Here is a 22,947-nt window from a genome sequence, read left to right as displayed (position 1 = left end):
TCTGGTGCCTTTATTAGAATTTAAGAATTTGCAAAAGCTATTAACATTGTTGGCTAGATTAATAAATAATTTGCTGATGTCAAATTACATCCTATTTCATGTTGTTATAGCTGTCCACTGTGAAAACATAATATAATTTTTATTGACCTTTTGCTGTTGGATTAATGGCATAAGGCTCATTTAAATAATATAATTCAACAAAAACACATAGCTAAGTATTACTATAGGTTATAGAAGAGAAAGATCACAATGCTATTGTCAAGGGCAGATGTTGTTTCTACAGGTCACCAACAACAGAGGAAATGGCATGGTCAGAAAATATGGACACACTTTTAGCCAACCAAGGTAAGGGACAAGTCATTTTAATTTTTTGTTTTTTGTTTTTGCGGTAATGGGGATGGAATCTAGGGGCATTCTAACTCTGGCCCACAGCCCCAGCCCTATTTTTTAGTCTTTATTTTAGTGACTGGAGAATTCATTGCATGTCCTGGGCATAGACCTTCCTTCCAGCAGTTTTCCCTCCCTACTGCTGACCTATTTCATTTTACACCCTCTGCAATGTCTGACAGAGGCAGCCATTCCATCCTGAAGAGTTTCCCCCAGACACTGAATTTAATTGTATGCGGTATATTATTCTAAAACCACTTGACATCTTTGAACATTCAAAATGCATGTACAGAACGGAAAAGTAGGTCAAAAAATTACTGTGTCCAAGTCAGAGGTCACTAGCCCCCATTTTAGTTGTTTAAGTTGTTGATTTTGTTCTACTGTGTGCAAAATCAAATCAAGGACAAAAGAATACACTGTTCATTCAGAGTAGCCCTTCATTAAAACTGAAGAGCAGGGGAAAATAATGATAAGTTTCTTGATTCTAACTGTCCCATCTCTCTGGGTTGCATTTAGATAATCCTCATAGGGAGAGAGTTTCTTATACCCTAGTGACAAACATAAAATGCTGCCAGGCACAAATCCACACTATCCTTTCAGTATTATGAAAGGGTACCTTATCTTCCCTATAAAATAACTCTTAGCACACATTCTCTTTAGACCTCACAAGTCTATCATCGTTTGGCTCACATTCAGCGAAAATTTTAATTGAGTGTTCCTAAGAAAAATTTATAACCAAAATTCGTGTCACAGAAGCTTCTTGGATGTATTTTTAAATGCACGAGAGGTACAGTTAATTGAATTTTTACATAGTCCTCACATATTAATGGCATCCACATCCTCCGGTTTTTCTACTGAGAATTTTAATTGGTATCTGAAACCTTTTGCAATGACTTGCCATTTCAACATTATTTCACATAATTAAAAAATGTTGAATCTATTTTTAATCCAGTGTTTTTAGACGCTTTAATCCGGTACCAGGAAGTCATTTCATATTTTCTCTTGCTAAACTTTGTTTCTTCTTCCTATCTGCAGCAACCTATAAAAAACTGACCTAGAACACTTGCCATTAACTCTTTCTTCTATTTTCTTTTTGTCTGGTCAAGTTTTCCTATCTTCTACATCTCTATACATTTATATCTCCCCACTTTGGAACTCAAAGGATTAACTCTTGGCCCACTTTCAGGGAAAGGCTTCCTTGATTCCATGCAAAGAAGGCCCTCACAGCAGGGGGGAGAAAACAGCCAGTGATTTGGAAGGCAAATTCCTCATAGTGGCAAAAGTCCTGAGGCACGTTTTCCTCCTCAGAGAAATATAAAGTCTCACTTATGCCAGACGTGGTGGCCTATACTCATAATCCCTGTACTTGGGAGGTTCCGATAGGAGGAGGATAACGAGTTTGAAGACAGCCTCAGCAACTTAGCAAGATTTTCAGCAACCTAGCTAGCAAAACCCAAAAAAGGCCTGGGGGTATAGCTCAGAGAAAAAGTGCCCTTGAGCTCAATCCCCAGTAACACACACACACACACACACACACACACACACACACACACACACACACACAGAGAGAAAGAAAAAAAACACCTCATTTATAAACAGGTACAACAGTCAGAAGAATGGAAAAGGTGAAAATAAATAGTGTAACCTTAATTTACTGGCTTAGTGTAGTCAGCAGAGGGAATCTAAATATAATCTTTCTGAGCTGTGGTCGGTGGCACAGGCTCATAATCCCAACATTTGAGAGGCTGAGACAAGGATTGTAGTTCGCAGAGAGCCTCAGCTACTTGGTGAGGCCCTTTGCAACTCAGTGACACTGTTTCAAAATAAACAATAAAAACCAGGGATGAGGCCAGGCATGGTGGTGCATGCTTGTAATCCCTGCGCTAGGGAGGCGGAGACAGAAGGATTGTGCAGGTTCGAAGCCAGGCTCGCTGGTTTAAGAGACCCTGTTTCCAAATAAAATATAAAATAGGTCTGGGAATGTAGCCCAGAGGTAGAAGGGTTCCATCCCCAGTACCACCAAAAAAAAAAAAAAAAACAGGAATAATGAGGATGCAGTTCAGAGGTAAAATGTCCCTGGGTCCCCCATTCCTAATACCACAAAAAAATGAAAGAAAGAATAAAAGAATGAAAGAATGGAAGAAAGAAAGAAAGAAAGAAAGAAAGAAAGAAAGAAAGAAAGGAGGGAGGGAGGAAGGAAGGAAGGGATGATTTTCCTACCCTGCTTTCTACTTAGAGGCACTCTTAACTATTCCCAACCCTAAAATATTTAACAAGAGTTACCTTCTCAAATGAGCTCTGTGTATAGCAAAGAGGACCCCGTCAGGGCTTATTTTGATGAGGAAAGCTAAGAAGGGTGTAAACAGGCATCCCCACACTTAAATGTCTGTAGGAGCAAGAAAGAGAGATATATACTTGGTCAAAGGTAAGATAAGGGGTGAGATGAAATGTGTAAGGAATCAGAGATTGTAAGCCCTGATATGGTTGTTAATTTTTTTAAAAATACACATACTAGTCAAGTCAAAGGAAATAAGACTACAAGTTAGTGTACCCACTTGCAGTCAGTAGTCTAAAGTAGCCAAAAAATACCAAGGTCTGGAAAATACCAGGAAACAAGAGAACCCCATGCACAGCTGCCTCGAGGGACAACAGGAGGCTTAGATGTCATGCATACGCAACAGCAAGGCAACAGTGGGGAGAGTTCCCCAGTGCATCATGGAATTAAAATTACCTGTCACTAATTAAAGGGGAAAAGAAGCACTCACACCAAATACCTTGCCAGTTACTTTCTTGGTTTAAAGATTAATATATTCCATCAGATCCAATAGATTCACCCCAAACTTATAAGGTCAATATTGCCTTTTTTTTTCTTTTTGGTTTTGGTACTGGAGTTCCTGGAAACCCTTCGGGCTATACTCCCAGGACTATTTTATATTATTTTATTTGGAAACAGGTTCTTTTTTATTTATTTTATTTATTTATTTATTTATTTATTTATTTATTTATTTATTTGGTGGTACTGGGGTTCCTGTACCTCCGGGCTACACTCCCAGACCTATTTTTTAATACATTTTTATTTTTGGAAACAGGGTCTCTTAAGCCAGTGCGGCTGGCTTTGAACCTACGCCATCCTCCTGTGTCCGCCTCCCAAGCACGGGGATTACAAGCCTGCGCCACCACGCCTGGCAATACTGCCTCTTTTGCGTTAATCCCAAACCAACAGAATTCAGTCCCTTAGTATCAAACTGTGCTTCCCCATCACAGCGACAAAGTCATCCATCCTCTAAAGTTAGAATATTATTAACTCGAAAGAAAAAGCAAAGATTTCTTTGTTACTGGAGTTGATTTAAGAAATACAGATATGAATATTTATTTATGACTGCAGATGAAAAATGATGTGTTCTAAAGTGGGACACATTCAAATGTTATATTAAGTGAGATGATAAAATGCGTCACTAAATACTCAGTAAATGCTCACGCTATACACTGTACTCATTTTGGTCACATGACTGCTTTGCATAATATACACGTTTTTCTTATACATTTTATAGCTGGTCTAGATGCTTTTCGAACATTTCTAAAATCAGAGTTTAGTGAAGAAAATGTGGAATTCTGGCTCGCCTGTGAAGACTTCAAGAAAACAGAAAATGCAGAAAAAATTGCTTCCAAAGCCAAGATGATTTATTCTGAATTCATTGTAGCTGATGCCCCTAAAGAGGTGAGTCAAGGCCCGCAGGACCAGGAGGCTTTTTCCTGTAACAGATCTGCTCCAATTAGAAACAGGCTAGATAAATCCACCTAACGAGTGATCCAATCAGGGCAGTGCATGCAAATTGAAAATGTCAGAAACCTTGAGCAAAAGTCACTAACTAAAAGTAACAGTATTACTGTCTCTGTGACACCTTATGCAAATTCTTGAAAAATAATGTCCAATATCTCAAGTTATACAGGCTGACAGAAAGCCTATTGTAAAATGCTATCGTGTGTGTGTGTGTGTGTGTGTGTGTGTGTGTGTGTGTGTGTGCGCGCGCATGTCTAGGGATAGAACGCAGGGGCATTCAACCTTCGAGCTACACCCGCTGACCTATTTTGTATTCTGTATTTTGAAACTGGGTCTCACTGAGTTGCAGAGGGCCTCGCTAAGTAGCTGAGGCTGCCCGCGAACCGCGATCCTCCTGTCTCAGCCTCCCGGATGCTGGGATTACAAGCGTGCGCCACCACGCCCGGCTCTGCTGCTGGATTTTTAAGTCAGTTTATTTATCTTTCGTAAACCTTGGAGTTAAGCAAGCCCAGTGTGGCACAGTATTTTGTTGTTGTTTTCTTCTCTTTTTAATATATACATAGAAAAAAACTACTCACTAACCAATAATGTAATATTATTTTGATATCTTAGAAATCTACTTTATGGCATGTAATAATGTCTTACTTTTCAATATGACATTTTCTTACCTCCTTCCTTTCTTTTTTTCTTTTTCTTTTCTTTTTCTTTTCTTTTCTTTTTTCTCTTTTTTCTTTTTGAAAAGAGGGTTCCAGGATTGAAGCCGGAAGCATTCTGCTTCTGAGCTATACCTTAAGCCCTATTTTATTTTATTTTTTTTTAGCAGGGTCTCATTAAGTTGCTGAGGTTCTCATTAAATTGCTGAGGCTGGTCTCAAACCTGTGATTCTCCTGTCTCAGCCTCCCAAGTACTGGGATTACCAGTGAGTACTACCACACCCAGCACCTTCATTTCTTTGAGAGTGAAAATCAGCCAAAGACGTGAGGCATTGTATCCAGGGATCAAGACTCTCCTGTGTTACATAAAGATCAGGAAAATATAAAGGGCCTTAGGGAGAAATCTGAAATGATTACTCAGAGACCACAAAAGTGTTCTATGTGATGTGCAGAATATCTCATTTAGATTTGAGTTCATTTCCTGCATAAACACTATAACTGAACATATCCATATTCTTTTTTAATATTAACTGTAAAGTTCAAGCAACTGATACTTTAAAACTGATTTAGATTCCTTGCCAAATGCAATCTAAGCAAAGTGATTTATTTATTTATTTATTTATTATTTTGGTGTATGTGTGTGGTACTAGGAATGAAACCCACAAGCTTTCTACCTCTGGGCTACACCCCAGACTTATTTTAATTTTTATTTGGAAAAGGAGTCTCAGTAAGTTTCTGAGAGCCTCACTAAGTGGCTGCCATCCCTGTCACAGCCTCCCAAGTTCCGGGATGATAGGCGTGCACCCCCTCACCCAGCTCAGCCAAGGGCTTCATCCGCAGTACTCATTACAGGGGAAGCGGGATTAAATGGCCACACCACGCATCAGTTCAGACTAGGTCACTTTTCCTACAGGGGTAAAATACTAATTGAAACCTTTACTGGTGACAGCAATATATTTTTAGGCAACAAATTAGGATTCGTGGTATGAGAAGATAACTGTACTCGGGGACAGAGGACAGACGAGACAACACGCAAACACATTCATAAAACCTGGGACATAAAGTGACCAATCAGAGGAGGTCAAGTTCTCAGTGCCCATTAATTGCTGCAGCAGGTATTAGTCTCAGGTGGAATTAACAGATACACACCTGGAAACATGGCGGAGTTCAGAGGGGGAAAGGAACTTTCTCCTGTGAGGTTACTGCAACATCCATTTGCAAGTCACTATCTGAGAACCAATAAATAATTCTGTGAAATTGAAAATGTAGTATGTAAGATTTGTCAAATTGATTAATGTGCCATTCTCTAGAAGGCTTTGAAATCAAACCTGAAGATATCCTTGTTATTATGATACTGGTTTGAAAGCCAGGTGTTTTTTTTTTTCTTATTTATGAATTCATTTAATCGGTTTTTTAATGCATCCACCTAATTAACAGTGTTTGCTTTAAGAGAACATTATCAAATATTGAGTATGAAAAAAAATTTCTAATAAGAAAATTTTTTTTAGTTACAGCTGCACTCAAAGTTATAAAATTATCCTTTTTTTTTTTTTTTGGCGGATCTGGGGATGGAACCCAGGGGCATTTGACCTCCGAGCTATACCCCCTGCCCTATTTTTTACTCTTTATTTTGAAACCGGGTCTCACTGAGTTGCAGAGGGCCTCACTAAGTAGCTGAATCTGTCCACGAACCACGATCCTCCGGTCTCAGCCTCCCAAATGCTGGGATGACAAGGGTGCCCCACAATGCCCAGCTTAATTATCAATTTTGACATTTTATTTACCTAACCCTTTTTCCAAAATTGGTATATACAGTCATAATTCAACTAAATAGTATAGTTATTATTTTTCTAGCTTTTTGTAGTTTACTCATCTAATAAATTTTGGTTAAATAAAATATAATTAGCCAGGTATGGTGATACACACCCATAATCCCATTGGGAGGATGAGTCAGGAGGATCATAGTAAGACTCTCAGTAGCATACCGAGACCCTGTTTCAAAATAAAAAATAAAAAGGGCTGGGACTGCAGTTCAGAGGCATTGTAGTTCAATTCCTAGTACCTTAATTAAGAATGATGATAATGTTAATAATAATAATAAAATTAAATTTGACTGATTTTTAAGTCTTTTCCAAGTATCTCTAAAATATACTATTTTCATTAAATGTGCCAAATTTATTGATTAAAAATGCACATATACATATAAACATAATTAACTCTTTTCCTTTACTTAGTATTCATTGTTTCCAGTTCAAACTACTAAAGGGAATTCGCTTATTATATTTTATACCAATTGCAGTTTTCAAATTGCAGACTATTTATCTATAGTCCATCAGTTACATGTTAAATGTAATACAGCCGTCAGTATTTTTATTCATCAATATGATTGCTGAGTGTCTGTTCCCAAAATGAAGTCACAGAATAAGAGAGATTGACATATAATAAAAGCAGACAAATACACAATAGACTGTCTGATAATAAAACCACATTTAAAGTCCATTATTAGCACAATGGAAAGTGATTAAATCTACCTAGAGAGCTAAAGAGCATTTACAGGGTGGGTCACACACGAAAAGGGAAGGTCATGAAAATAAGTCGCAATTCATGAAGAGACCAAATGAAGAATGGTTATTTCAGACTGAGAGCTCATTAATTTAGTACCGAGGTATAAAGCTTGCTAGCGTTTTGCAGAAATTGTATTTTGATATTGCTAATGTGCACAGAGAAATGGGGATGAGTTTGGCTAAGTGGGCAGCAGTGGATCATGGAAATAGTCTAGATTTATCTAATAGGCAGACTTGACTAGGCAATATATTTGGTATGTCGATTAGAAAATGCAATGCTTTTTATAAGTAGATTAAGATGAGATTCATATAATAGTCTCCATTTTTCTATATTCAACTGTTGTTACATAATTGACTCTTATAAAGAACCTAAATCATAACTAAATTCCTTGTTTGAAGATTCTAAAATAAAGGATATGATAAGCCAGGTATGATGGTGCATGCTTGTAAGCCAAGTACTTGGGAAGCTGAGACAGGAGGATCATAGGTTCAAAGCCAGTCTCACAAACTTAGTGAGTCCGTTTTTCAAAATAAAAAGGGCTGAAAGAGGGCAGGAGCAATAGCCTAGATGTAGAATGCCCCTGGCTTCAATGTCCAGCACAAAACAAATAAGCAAACAAGAAAAAAGAAAACAATGACAAAGTCATGGGACCCATATCCGACGGTCTTTGAAATCCCATTTACTTTCTTTCAAATTCTTATATAAATTTTTTCCTCTATCTCTAAAATTTCTGGCATAATTTAATTTAAATATTTTTGTATTGGAGATTGGACCAAAAGTTGTTATTGAAGTTACTAAGGCTGGCTGTGAACTTTGATCCTCCTGTTTCAGCCTCTCAAATACTGAGATTTACATGCGTTTGCCACCATGCACAGCTGCTAGCTCAACTCAATCATTTTATTAAAATCAAAAATTTACAATTACACTCTACTGTCTGAATGATCCTTGTCTATGAATTGATGTTCCTAATGGTGTCAGTTTTCTGTCTTCATGGACAAAAACTGCATACATGTGAAAACTGAATTTTCCGAAGTCTCTGTGAGAGATGATAATAATTTCAACTGTTTTATACATTCTCCTTCATTGCATCACCTTCTCCCTGGTTCCTATACTAATAAGGAATTCACGTGCTATAGCATAAAATCTCCTGCTTAACGACCCTCGTCCTAGGAAAAAATCCTTGGGCCTCACTTGTAGAATCTTGTAAACTATATTCCGGAGTCTCAGCTTCCTCATTAAAAAAGCATAATAATATAATATGTCTACATAGAAAAGATGAGGATATAAATGAGATATGTTCAAGATTGGTATCATACAAAATAGTTTTAAGAAATTTTAGTTTAAAATTTCTTCTTTAAATTCCTTATATGTGCTATTGAGATCGTGTGTGTGTGTGTGTGTGTGTGTGTGTGTGTGTGTGTGTGTGTGTGTTACTGGGGATGGAACCCTTCTACCTCCAGCCTACACTCCCAGACCTATTTTATATTTTTATTTGGAAACAGGGTCTCTTAAGCCAGCGAGGATGGCTTCGATCTTGCGTGATCCTCCTGTCTTTGCCGGCTTGCTATTAAAATTTATAAAATTAAAAACAACCACCAGAGCTGGGCACAATGGTGCCTGTAATCCCAGTGCTCCGGAGGCTGAGGCAAGGAGAATCACAGGTTCGCAGCCAGCCTCAGCAGCTTAGCAAGACCCTCAACAACTGAGAGAGAATCTGTTTCAAAATAAAAAATAATACATGTTAGGAGTGTAGCTCCCAGAATGCCCGAGTTCAACTCCCAGTAACCAATAATGAAGTTAAATCGAGTAACCGTTAACCATTGCCTACAAACAATTAATGACAAGCAAATGTAGAATGAGTTAACAAAAGTATAAATGTGAACACAAATTATAAAAGCACGTTAATAAAACAAGTTCAGATAAAAGAGCAATTTGCTGAATGAACTTTACCTTAATGGATTCAGGTGAAAATATTGCAAGGAAGAAAAGAAATAACTGTGGCCCAGGTATTTTGACTAAGTGACTAGAAAATGGGAAAACTGTTAGATAGTAATATATTTCTTTAAGTTTTCCCATTCTGAACATAGTAAGAACCTGAGAGTTGCAAAGAAAAAAATAATTCTTATACTTCTACTCATTCTCCCTTCGGTTGGGAACACTAATATTATAAGATTTGGAAGTTTTCAAGAAAATAGAATAAGCTGGTTATGAGAACATTTTTATCTTAGAAAAATTAAAATACTATTTTCATATTCACATATGACATTGGCATATTTTAAGTATTTATAATGTATTTATGTCCTTGTTCTTTTGTGTGTGTGTGTGTGTGTGTGTGTGTGTGTGTGTGTGTGTGTGTGGTGTACTGGGGTTCCTGGAAACCCTTCAGGCTACACTCCCAGACCTATTTTTATATTTTTGTTTGGAAACAGGGTCTCTTAAGCCAGCACGGCTGGCTTCGAACCTGCAGGATCCTCCTGTCTCCACCTCCCAAGCGCAGGGATTACAAACGTGCGCCACCATACCCGGCTATCCTTGTTCTTTTAAACTGAAAAGAAAATTGATCATAAGGGAATGGAAAATATGTTATTAAAGGAATATTGTTTATCTTGGTTGTCATATTTTAAGAGTAGAAAATAATGTCAAATCATACCATATAAACATTTAATGTTTAAAACTTTTATAAATTTAGGGGCTGGGGTCTGGCTCAGTAGTAGAGAAAGTACTTAGAATGCACACACAGGTCCTGGGTTCAATCCATTAATATATCTGTAGCATTAAAATAATATATATGTAAAAATTCAAATTCATATTATCACCAATATAGAAATATACATTACATATAATTGCATGTAATTATATACAATAGTAGTTTCTAAAATGTATAAAATAAAAATGTATAAAATATTTAATTCTAAGATTTATTAAATGTAATGACACAATAACTTCTAAACAAAGAAGAAATTTTAATCAAAAAGAAGATAGTTTAACAAATTTGTATTAGGATACTTTCTAATATTCATTGAATTCATTTAATTTTTAATGCAACATGATGTTATATATTGATTAATATTTTATTGACCATCTATAACTAATGTTCACCTCTCTATAAGATAAAAATCTTTTCATGGAAAAGAAGCTCAATCTAGGTTGGAAAACCGATAATAAACACATAAGTGTAACACAATATGCAGTACTAGAGAGATCTTAATAGCCAAATGTAAGTAAACAGGAGGGAACTATAATTTGATTTAAAAGAAACTTCCAATCTGTTTGCGTTAAAAATGAAATTTGGAAGACTAGAAAAATGGCGAAGTCACAAATATTACATACAAAAAGATGATATTATTTGTATTATATATGGAAGAATATAACAATTAATAACAGTGAAAAAGAATTTAAGATAAGGTTTTTTTAAAACGTAAGGCTAGCTTTGAAACTGAGTCTTGAGAGAAGTAGATATTTGAATGGTTGATAGAAATGAGCCTATGAAAACAGACATCTAGAAGCATTTCCTGTTGTCACTGCTGATGACAATTTGTATTCTTTATTTTACATTCATATTCTTCTTTGCATTTTAAATGCCACTTCCTCGATGTATTGAAGTTATTATGAGTCTTCTATCTGCCCCACGAGTTATCCCTGACTAACAGCTCACCCTCAACTATAGAATCACCCTTAGGTATCATGATTTTGCTTATTTAGGAAGTTGTTTATCAATTGATAGCTACTTTATCTACTATCTGCTAAGCACTATGCTGGTGAAGCTAAGATAAAAGCAATTTAATGCAGTGCAGTGTTATTTACACCATCTATCCCATTGAAAGCAAGCTCTCAAGAGCACTGTGAAAGGAAAATGGAAAGTGAGGTGGTAGTGGGCAACAGAGAAACCCACGTTTAGTAGGTTTAGTAGATGAGGGAATAGATCTGTGAGCTAGAAATAATAGAAATCTGATTATAGACAGAAATAAGACAGGACAGAAAGAGAGAAAGATAGAAGAGGAGGAAGAAGAGTGCAGCAAACACTAGCTAGTGTCTGGAAGACCAGTCCAAGACTGAAGAAAGCTCAGTACCTTCTGGATCCCAAATATTCCTGCCTTCTTATTTATTGCATTTAAAAATAAAAGGATCTCTTTAATATAAAAGAGAAAGGATGGAGGAGGAAGAGGAAAAGGGAGAACAGAAAAGAAAAGAGAAGCAGAACTTTAAAAGATCAGTAAGCACCGCAGCACAGGGCTCTTGCATGGACTCTCTGGCCGCATCATCACAACCACACGTTTCAGGAAGAAAGAGAACCAAGCTTAGAGGTACAATGATTCTAATGCAGTCAGTAGAATCTAGGGGGTGAGAGGTCTTCGGTCCATGTTCCAGGGTTGAAAAATTGCTTTCTCTTTTTATGATGTAACCCAGGAACTAGAGGCAGATTCTAAAGGCAGGAGCATAATATTAAGAAACATAGAATCTCTCTTCCTTTTTATAAAACCCTATTTATCTTCTCACATTCTATCTATCTCATTTGTATCACTTTTCAGACTATGAAGCCCAGATTCAAGTATGACATCAGGAAGGGAAAAATATGTGTCAAGAATATTTATTTTGATAATCTGTACTATCTTTTGTTTGTTTGTTTTATTTTGTTTTGTTTTGTTGGTACTGGGGTTCCTGGAAACCCTTCTACTTCTGGACTACACTCCCAGACACCTATTTTTTATATTTTTATTTGGAAACAGGGTCTCTTAAGTCAGCAAGGCTGGCTTGGAACCTGCGTGATCCTCCTGTCTCCGCCTCCCAAACGTAGGGATTACAAACCTGCGCCACCACGCCCAGCTATCTTTTGTTTTTTAAGGAAAATGTTGGGGTTTTTTTTGTTTGTTTTTTGTTTTTCTGCGGGTCTGGAGATGGAACTCAGGGGAATTCGACCTCCAAGCTACACCCCCTGCCCTATTTTTTATTCTTTATTTTGAAACAGGGTCTACGTTGCAGAGGGCCTCGCTAAGTAGGTGAGGCTGTCCTTGAACCGCAATCCTCCTGTCTCAGCTTCCCGAAAGCTGGGATTTCAAGCACGCACCACCACGCCCAGCGTAAGGAAAGAGATTTTTTTTAAAGACTTCTGCATTTTGTATCAAAATTAAAAAGCTTCTTAAACTTCCCTATGTACCTGTACCACTCAACCTAGAACTAGCATATTGAGCTGGGGAGAGAATCCAGTTGATATGATTCCCTTTCAGCTGCTCCAGCCAAGCTGTAGCTTTGAGACACCTATTTTTCGCTCTCTGTACACATTATAATTTCCTTTATTGCCACAGACATTGAAGAGGTATCTGGTTTCCATTCCTTTCTATCTTTGCTTTGACTACTTCTTGTCTAATTAATAAAGGTGCTTTGAAGTTCCATTTCTTTTATTTTTCTTACCCCACCTAAGTTACTAGTGTTATCTCCCAATTGTTATCAAAATCAATGGTAACAGTCTTGTGCAGGAATGGATTTTTTTTTCGTTATTACAAACCGTGATTTTTATCTCTAACAGTGACCTCTAGGAATATGGTTCAGGATATTTATTTGCCTTCCATGACATCAGAAATGAAGTAATACTAGAAGCATTAGTGATAATTCCATGAAATTGGTTGACCCCAAGCACGATTATAGGCAACTTTGATTTGAATAGTAATTCTTAAGCTCTGCTGTGAATGAGTTCTGATAACTCTGCGGGCTCCATTTCTGCAAGGCCCGTCACTTAGGCTGTCCCGCATCCTTTGCATAACGACAGTCTCCTGCTACAGCACACATTCTAAAGGAGGAAAAACTAATTTGAATGTGAGAGCACAACTAAAAACTTTCCATTCAAATTATGTAAAAATATATAAATACAGTTTAGGGTCACGAGAGAGCCAGCAGGTACACTGTAGGGTGGATTCTTCCTGCCGTAGTCATTTGTTGAAAACCAAAAGGGCTTAAAACTGCTGTTGTAGAAAAAGGGAATCTGGCTTGCAGAGTGTTCAGTTAACAAAACTGCATGAGTATTAAAATATTCTGGGTCTTTATAATAACATTGTTTTTAAACAGCTACCGCAAACATCATCCAGAAAGCAGTCACTTTGAATGCGACAGATTGTTGTCAACGTCACCTCTGTCGAGGCCTTTCCAAAGTTGACAGGATTTTAAAGGCTCTAAAGAGCTGCGATGACATCTCGGCTGTCATTTCATAGGAACCACAATCCTGTTTCTTGTTTTCTGAGAGTGACAGCGTACTGGTCTCAGATATCAGAGCTAATTCATGCCCTTTAGAAAAAAAAGGCAAATAAAATATTATGTTTCTTAAAGTCCTTGAAATTAAAGAGTCTCCAACAAACAAAATACAAGAAATTATTTCTTTCAGTAGATATATATGAATACAAATACATATGGTATATATCAGTCTTCTTTGATTATATATGTATGTAAATATAAATACACACACTATAAATATACATATGTATGATTAAATATACATATATTCTTGTGCGCATATATATATATGTGTGTGTGTGTATATATATGTGTGTGTGTATGTGCATGTATTCTTGTTTATCTCACTAACTGATATAACCTTTAGCCCAGAATTAACTTCTAAGGAATCTTTAGTAAAATGAATCACTTCCTTTTTTATGTGTGTGTAGGCTACTGAGGGTTGAACTCAGAGGCATTCTACTTCCAAGCACACCTCTAACCTAATAGTTTGGGGTGCTTGGCTAAATCTAAGCATCTTTCTAGCTCCGGAGCAGCTCAGGGATGCCTTAGAACACATTGTTATAAAGTCTGCCATTCTAAGATCTCCTCCTGATAGGTCCTCACCTTCAGTATATTTCAAGCTCAATATCTCATCTATCTAATTACTCGGGGTGGACATTTATCCGTGTACATCACAGTGAAACCTCACTAGAAGCCCAAGTAGAGACAAGTGCAAAGTTGATGATACAGTCATAGACATGCCTCAGGGCAACTAACTTCCGAATAATAGATAGCCATATCCTAATTTCTGCCCTCGTTTCCCCTGCTGCTGAAATTTCAAGGTCTCTTTCAGGAAGAAAAGACAAGGCACACTGATTTGCATGAGTCAACAGAATTAATTTCTAATGACCCTTTAGTAAAATGAATCACTTTGTGTGTGTGTGTGTGTGTGTGTGTGTGTGTGTGTGTGTGTGTGGTGTACTGGGGGTTGAATCCAGAGGCATTCTTCCTCCAAGCACACCTCTAGCCCAATTTTTTTTTTTTTAATTTGGAAACATTTTCTTGCTAAATTGCTGAGGCTAGCTTATAACCTGGGATCCTTCTGTCTCAGCCTCCCAAGTGCTGGGATTACAAGGATGTCCCACCACAGCCAATTTCTTGATTGATTTTAATCTTAATCATCTTTATATCTTCAGATACATTTCCTAAGCACCTGTTCAATAAACAACCCAAATAAATGAATTCAAGGAAGAGTCTAAATAAAATGACTGGCTTTCAGATTTGTTAGCCTTTTTAATACCTCAAATGGGGATACTGATCATAATCATGTTATAGCTATATATGTAATATATTTAACAGAAAGGAGACATGTGAAGACTTAACACATATTTATTAATGTTCAATTTAAATGCTTTTTATTTCTCATTTAAAATCATCCTTAAATATCTTTGTGACTATTTTAGAGCTGATGCCTTTGTTCAAGATATTTTTCCATCAGAAAAAAAAAAAAAAACCAGACTCGTTAAAACAATAACAAACCTAGAAAAAAAAAGATTTGGAAAAGAACAGGTAGAATAAAATCACATTCAGCTCATGTTTTTGAGAGATCGGAGAATATGCAGTTAGTAAAAGAAATAGGGCATGTAAAGTAAACGAGAGACAAGTTCACTTTATCTCATAAACTATTGAATATTGAATTGCTTTGTAATGACAAATCTTTTCTCTGATAATCTAATTAAATGCTTAATATTAACATAAGGTTTTATATCCAAACATGTTTAAGCATGAAATTAAATTTCTTAAGATTTTTAAGTCAAGATTACATATAATGACAAGAAAGTTAGAGTGACTCTTCTTCTATAATCCAAATGAGTTCTTGTTAGATATTAGACGTATGTTGAATCTCAGGGAGAATCTAAATAGGATACAGTTGTGGAGCAGAGAAAATTTAAGGGTAAAACATCATGAACAAATGTTTTGGCTGAAAAACTCATTTTGAGCCAAGAGGGACCACCAGGGACAAGGAGGTGTTGGTTTGAAACAAACCGAAAATAGGGTATGAGAAATCTCGAATGCCAGGGTAAGTTATTTACATTTTATGTCATAGAAAATCATGGGTCTTCAGCTAAATATTCATATGATAAAAAGTAATATTTGGGTGAAATTGATAGAGCAAAACTGTCCACAGTGTTTAGCTGAAAAAGATGTAAGGAGAAGTATCAGAGAAGGGATACATTCAATACTTTAGGGAAGAGGTTAGTTGTAAAAGCCTCGAATGGAGAAATAAGAATGAAATTACAAAGCAAAAGGCACAATTCTAAACACACAGGGTAAGAGATTAGAGGAAAATGAGGTGTCAGAGATGGTTCCGATGTTTCTAGCTTGAACCATTTGGAGAAAATATAATGACATTTGTATAAGCATGTGGGTGTGATATTTTGTCACTGACATTAAGCTGAATTGCCAAGACACATCTTCATACAAGGACTGATTATCTCCCAGGAACAATCTTATCACTTATACCAATAGCTGATGTCAGCAGTTACTTGGTAGGAAAACAGACAAATCAGAAAAAATGAAGGGAATAAGTAAGAGGCACAGAGCTGAATACATTTCGAGAATTATATTAGCATGATTGTGTTGATATGGAATAGTTCCCTTTAAAATTTAAAAATCGAGCTAGTGCATGTGCTGTTACATGCCTGTAAGCCCAGTACTTGGAAGGCTGAGATAGGAAGATCCAAGGTTCAAGGTCAGCTTCAGCAACTTAGTGAGACCTGTTTCAAAATTAAAAAATAAAAAGGTTTGGGGGTATAGCTCAGTGACAGAATACTCCTGGTTCAATCCCCAGTACCCCTGCAAAAAAAAAAAAAAAAAAAAAAAATTATTTCTAACAAATCCAGAGCCATTTCTTTACTTGATTTATACAACATGTGTTTATGAGTTCTCACAATATGTAAGGTAGGAAAGGAGGGATACAAAAAATGTAAATATTGCCTGAGAAACCCAAAATCCCCTGAGAGGTCAGAAAATACTAAAATCCACAAGTAAACTCCACAAAATAGCCATTATTTTCATTTAGCCTCAGGACAAAAAGACTTGGGAAAGATTAGGTAGAAAGGAGTGACTTTCAGTTAGACCAGGGTGATATAAAAAATGCTGACAAGCAAGAAAATACAATAAATTTGAGAGGAATTTTCTAGTTTAGAAGATATACAGGATAGACCTAGAAGAAAATGAGGTGATAAGTTAGGACTGCATTGTAAATGTCATGATTGCCAACACCAGAGATTTGGACTTTTAACAAATACAAGAGGGGATTTATTATCAGAATTCAGTCCTGGTGATGATTATGATGATGGTGTTATTGGTGGTGATAAGCCATCACTGTATAGCGGGCACACATTGGCCCTACTCTTAATAAAAATCCCTCTAATGAGTGTGAAATATGTTAAGTTGCTCTATTTATCACGAGGGTGATATAAAATTAAGTAAATCACAGATTCACAGATGATGGTATAAAAAGAATTTAATAATATACCAACCATGGTGGTACACACCAGTGATCCCAGTACTTGGGAGGCTAAGACAGAAGATCACAGGTGTGAGACCAGGCTCAGCAACTTAGCAAAACTCTCAGTAACCTAGGGAGACCCTATTTAATATAAAAATATAAAAAGGGCTCTGGACGTACTGGTTAGAGGTAGAATGTACCTGTGTTCAATCCAGAGTACAACAAAAATATTAATTAAATATGTAAATGAAGGCATGAGAAAATATATTATCATTAATTCCATATATAAAACAGGATATAACAGATGTTTAAAAATCACTGCAAGTTCTTGATAACAGACAGGCACTACTCATTGAGTTTCACTATAAAGGAGGCGCTACACTCTACTATGACCAAGACCCTTCTGTATCTTCTTATTGCTAGCAGTAGAAAAATGAGAATTCCTTTCCATAGCACATAAGCACTACAAGAACTGGCTCGACTCTACTTCCAACCTCAGCACACGACTTCCATGCTCACTCCTGACAGTCAGAGCCTCCAGACACAGTGACTCTTCAGAACATACCAAATTCCTTCTCCTATCAAGAGTTTTCCTGTGTTTTTTATTCTGCCAGAAATGTTAATCCTTAGATTCTTAGGGAATTGCCCTCTTCTTATCCTGCAACTTTAAATAAAAACAATACTCTTTATTTGGTTCTTGATGGTCTCTCCACAAATATAGACAGCGTGTAGCACATAAGAACCATTCATAACTTGTGGCAGGCAGGGTGTGGTGACGCACACCTGCGATCCCAGTATATGGGCGGCTGAGACCGGAGGATCACAAGTTTAAGGCCAGCTTCAGCAACTTAATGAGTCCCTGTTTCAAAATTTAAAAACATAAAAAGGGCAAGTAGTTCAGTGGTAGAACTCTCACCCCGGTTCAATCCTAGTACCACACACACACACACATACACACACACAAACACATACAAATAAACTTCTGATATCGATAAATATCTCATTTTAGTTCTCTTATCATCTGATATCCCTATATTAAAAATGAAGAAGCAGATCAGAAATATTTAGGTTATTCATGCCAAGCCACTAAGTTCCTAAGTATTCCAGAACAGATTTGAAAATTATCTCAAAGTCTTTCACTTTGAGAAATTGAATTAAGAAGGAGCAATTTATTTGGTTTTGAGGCCTTTAAGTTACTGGCACTTATCATATTTAACCAGTATTTTGATCAAGTTCCTTAAAAGGTTATCAAAGGAATAAAAATAGAGATGCATTCTGGGACCAGTAATTCTCTAAAATTGTTAAAAAAGAAGAAAATATATATGAACAAATCATGGACCTCTAATGACTTTATGTAATTAATTTTTTCTTTCTTCTTCCTCCTAGAATAACAAGATTAAAATGGTTTGACATTACTCATTGTTTTTATTGTAATGGTTTTTTTTCTTGTTGTTGTTTTTATTTTTTGGTTTTTATTTTTTTGTGTGTGCCTCCTGTGGTACTAGGGATTTGACCCAGGGGCAGTCTACCTCTGAGCTACACCCCCAATGTTTTCTTTTTAATTTTTTGTTGTTGTTGTTTGTGTGGTGCTGGAGATTGAATTCAGGGGCATTCTACCTCCGAGCTACACCCCCAAACCGATTTTTAACTCTTTATTTTGAAACAGGGTCTCACTAAGTTGTGGAGAGCCTCACTAAGTAGGTGAGGCTTGCAGCAAACCAGGATCCTCTTGTCTCAGCCTCCAAGTACTGGGATTACAAGCGTGCACCACCATGCACAGCTTTTACTTTTTATTTTGAACTGAGATCTCACTCATTACCTCTCACTCACCTCCAACCTGGGATTCTCCTGTCTCTGCCTCCTAAGACCGAGGATTACAGGTTTACATCACAGCACCTGACAATCCTTAACATACTTTAAGATTGTTGCTATTACTATTTTCCATTATACAATGAAAATCAAAGATGAAAGGAAATTATAGAACTGGCCTCACTCATACAGATAGCAAGTCAGTAGCTGGGAGGGAAATTGGTTGCAGTTCTTTCTGCCCATTCTTTAATTTCATTTCAATGCAACATAAACGGTCATTTATAGTCTTTTTTTTTTTTTGCCAAACTCCAAAACTCTAGTGTTTATATCATCATTTCCACTTTGTCCAAGACCTGTTTTCATTCTATTCAACAAATATTTATTGATTTTCTACTAAGTCGTAGAAAGTTTACTAAGTACTAGGAAACAGAAAGATAAGTAAGATAGAGGACCTAAATTTTAGAAGCTTTTGATTTTAAGATTCAAATCTCTTTTGTCCCTGGTGAATATTTTTAGTTTAGGTTAATTATTATAGTTTTTAAATGTCTGCTTCTAAAAATAGATCCAGTACTCCGTACAGATAGAAAAATATCTTCACAAGAGTTAGGTCATTTTCAAAATTTGCAAGTGAATTGTGTTTTTTAATATAACAGATTTCTCTTGGATATGATAGTGTAAGGGGACAAGGAGTGTGTGTGTATGTGTGTACACAGAATTTGCTTCATATATTTATGTATACACATGCACATACACACAAACACACACACACATCCTTCTATGGAAGGTGTGAGAGTCAGTGAAGATGAAGTGTTATTTGGTTCATACTGAAAAGCAAAAAGAAATAAAAAATTCAAAGGAAAAGCAATGCTGTGGGCAGAACCAGTGGAGTCACCAACAATGGAAAGGACACGAGTCAACCTAGTAAATTCTAGTTCAAGTTCTACCCACATAAGTACATTTTATGAATTTGGGTCAAAGTCATAAAAAAGAAGAGGTAAGTAGGGAAAGAAATTTAAAACCAGAAAGCCTCTTGTTTGCTTTTTCACTTTGCCTTTTATTTTATCTCCAAATCAGGCTTTTCCTTGGCTCCCTATCAATACTACCCCCCTCCAGCTAGGGAAGTAATTCAACCAAGCCATGTGCTCTGAATTCCAGAAAATGAACGCATGACACTTCTGCTGTTTGGTATCAGATTAGCTTTGCGTTGGGGAAAAAAATTCAAATAGTGTGTGTATCTACCATTTGTACAAACTATGTATTCTTTAATTAAACTAATGTAATACTGTGCAACTTATTTTCCACAGATTAACATTGACTTCAGTACCAGGGACCTCATCTCAAAGAATATCGCTGACCCGACTCTCAAATGTTTTGATGAGGCTCAAAAATTAATCTATAGTCTCATGGCCAAGGATTCTTTTCCTCGATTTCTAAAATCAGAGATTTATAAGAAACTGGTAAATCGTCAACAGGTTGGAAATCATAAAAAATGGCTCCCTTTCTTGTGAAAAGGGAAATGATAAACTAATCACTATACTTTGAGGCTAAAATGTTTTAAATATATGTATACAATACAAAATTTTTAAGGGTTTAGAAAACATTTCTATTCAAACAAAATATTTTTTAATTTATCAAACTTGAATTTCTAAGACGTTTGTTTAGAATTCATTCATTTTGTCAGGTACTTAAAAATCTCCTACTGGGAGAATATAGAGAAAGTTTAGAGAGATATATGTACTTTTAAGCCATACGTGGATATTCTTATGACATTATAAATTCAAGGAACTATATGTCTTCATGTTGCAAAGTACAAGACCGTTTAGCATCATTCACATGATTTGAAATACCATTCATATTATTGAAAAGCCTCATTTCTGTAAAAAAGAGAAATTCTGAACCAAAACACAACCTTCCATTTAATATATTCAACTGTTTCCTCTCAGTCATTCCTTTTTAGCTAATTATTATAAGGTGATGATTGTCTAAACTGTTGTGGCTCTCAAATTAATTAAAAACAAAAATTGCAAGAATGTATGTCTCACAGTGCCAGGGACCAACATTTTTCAAAATACATTACTTGCTTGGATCAATGTAATGGCAGCAAATAGTCTTATATAGGAAAAAGATTTTGAGGGTGGAAAATATTTTTTATGTTAATAGAAATATAAAGGAAAGAGGTAAAATGGCGATCATGAATAAATTTTAACATGGTAAACAGCATAGCGGTGATTGTTCCATAAAATAAAAAATTGTTGCAACCTTATCTACTCAATTGTGGACCTGAACCGACTCTCAAATGCTCAGATGAAGCTCAGAAATATCTTATTGCCAACGATTCTTTTCCTTGATTTCTAAAGTTAGAGATTTATTAGAAACTGGTAAATAGCCAACAGGTTAAAAATCATAAAAAATGACTTTCCTTTTTGTGAAAAGGGAAATGATAAATTAATCACTACAGTTGAAGGCTAAAATGTTGTCAGTATCTATTGCTCATTCAGCCCTGGAAGTCGTTCACAAAACTCAAGTTTGTGAAGTTTATAAGATTTTTCTAAAATTGTTTATATAAGTATCTTATCATTAGCAGGAATAATTTCCTGTTAATATGAGAAGTTATAAAAACTCAAAAGATCTTTCATTTGCCTAGATTTATTTATCTTTATTGCTCTTTCAAACGTGTGTGAACATTTAAAAACAAAGGAAAAATTGCATGATTATTTTATGTTTCCACAAACTATTCATTTGATAGACAAAAGTTTGTCCCCCTTCATCACAAAAAATCAACATTGAAACATATGCAAATGTAATATTCCCTGCACATTTGCAAATCCTCCAAAGCACAGCATAATACAAACTGGTTGCAAAGTACTCAGTGTACCTTGTGTGCACTTGGTGGGAAAAGCTAAGTCATTTTCACCATTTATCCTGGAGGTTCCAACCTTAATTTGGTCTCTGTTTAAACGTGAGATTTTTAATGATTCCAAAACATGAAATGAACTTGTGAGAAAATCCTGAAAGCTCAGTGATTTTTTTTTTAAATTTTTAAATACACTTTTACTAGTGCAGTGTAGTCTCACATCATAATGTAATTTATAGTTATAGCGACGGACATGCACACAGCACTTGGGGAGTTCGACTCTCCCTACTCCCCCTTCCCCTTGTATGAGATTGAGATTGGCCCTGGTATTCTCAGATGTGTGTTTACATAATGTCAGTGGAAGTGTTTACTTCATTGACTCTCCCTCCTCCCCCGATTTCCATCACTCCACTGGAGTTTCTTCTCCATAATCTAAACTCCCACATCTGTTAACGACAAAACTGAGGAGAGCAGGGACTTGCTTACAATCGCCACACCCACTCCTGTTTTCACAGAAGCAGGCAGTGCCTTGCTCAGCTCAGAACTGAGACCTGGGAATCTCAATTCTTACTCACCCTCAAATACCCGGGCATGATCCCTTTTCATTGATATCTGATTGTCTCTATGCAGATGGTAACTCCTTTCTTACTATCAGAGTAAGACTTTGTGTTTCCTGATTGCCTCTCAGGCTTCACCTAAATATACAGAAGGAAGGAAGACAGGAATCACACCTTTAGCGCTAGAGGCAGAAGTGCTTGATTGGCATGTGTCAGAACAGGTTGTTGAAAAGTGGATGTTAAATGACCTCTGATAGAATCCCAAAGGCCTGCAGTGGAGAGACCTCCCTCATACCTTTTCAGCACACTCCCCATCCTAGGCAATAATTGTAGTTTTCCAATTAGTAAATAGATTTAAGTAAAACAATGATAAGTCCTTGATAGTATTTTTAGTAAAATATCAGATGCGGTTCTACGTATTTTTTCACTGTACATGTTAATTTATTCTACCAGTGACTACCAATGAGTGATATTTGGGATGAAATTTTATTTTTTATGTCCCAATATTAAGATTTTAATTCTTTCCAAATTGATCTGTAGATAGAATGAAATTACAATCAAAATCCCGTCAGGTTTCATTGCAGAAGGTGACAATCTAATTTAAAATTTATATGGCATAGAAA

General features: G+C 36.2%; 1 protein-coding gene across 1 annotated transcript; it reads left to right on the top strand.

The window, feature by feature from the left end:
• Positions 1 to 275: 275 nt before the first annotated feature.
• Positions 276 to 20,421, top strand: RGS21 (regulator of G protein signaling 21; the record flags this gene model as incomplete). Its single annotated transcript, XM_080699477.1, has 3 exons — positions 276 to 345; positions 3,939 to 4,105; positions 20,218 to 20,421. Exons 1-3 carry the CDS (start codon positions 303 to 305, stop codon positions 20,419 to 20,421), a joined length of 414 nt encoding a protein of 137 aa, XP_080555603.1. The 5' UTR covers positions 276 to 302.
• Positions 20,422 to 22,947: the final 2,526 nt, after the last annotated feature.

The sequence above is a fragment of the Muscardinus avellanarius genome (assembly GCF_963383645.1).
Source record: "Muscardinus avellanarius genome assembly, chromosome: 7".
Taxonomy (NCBI): domain Eukaryota; kingdom Metazoa; phylum Chordata; class Mammalia; order Rodentia; family Gliridae; genus Muscardinus; species Muscardinus avellanarius.
The sequence above is the reverse complement of the archived record's forward strand: the minus strand, read 5'-3'. Positions and strand labels throughout refer to the sequence as shown.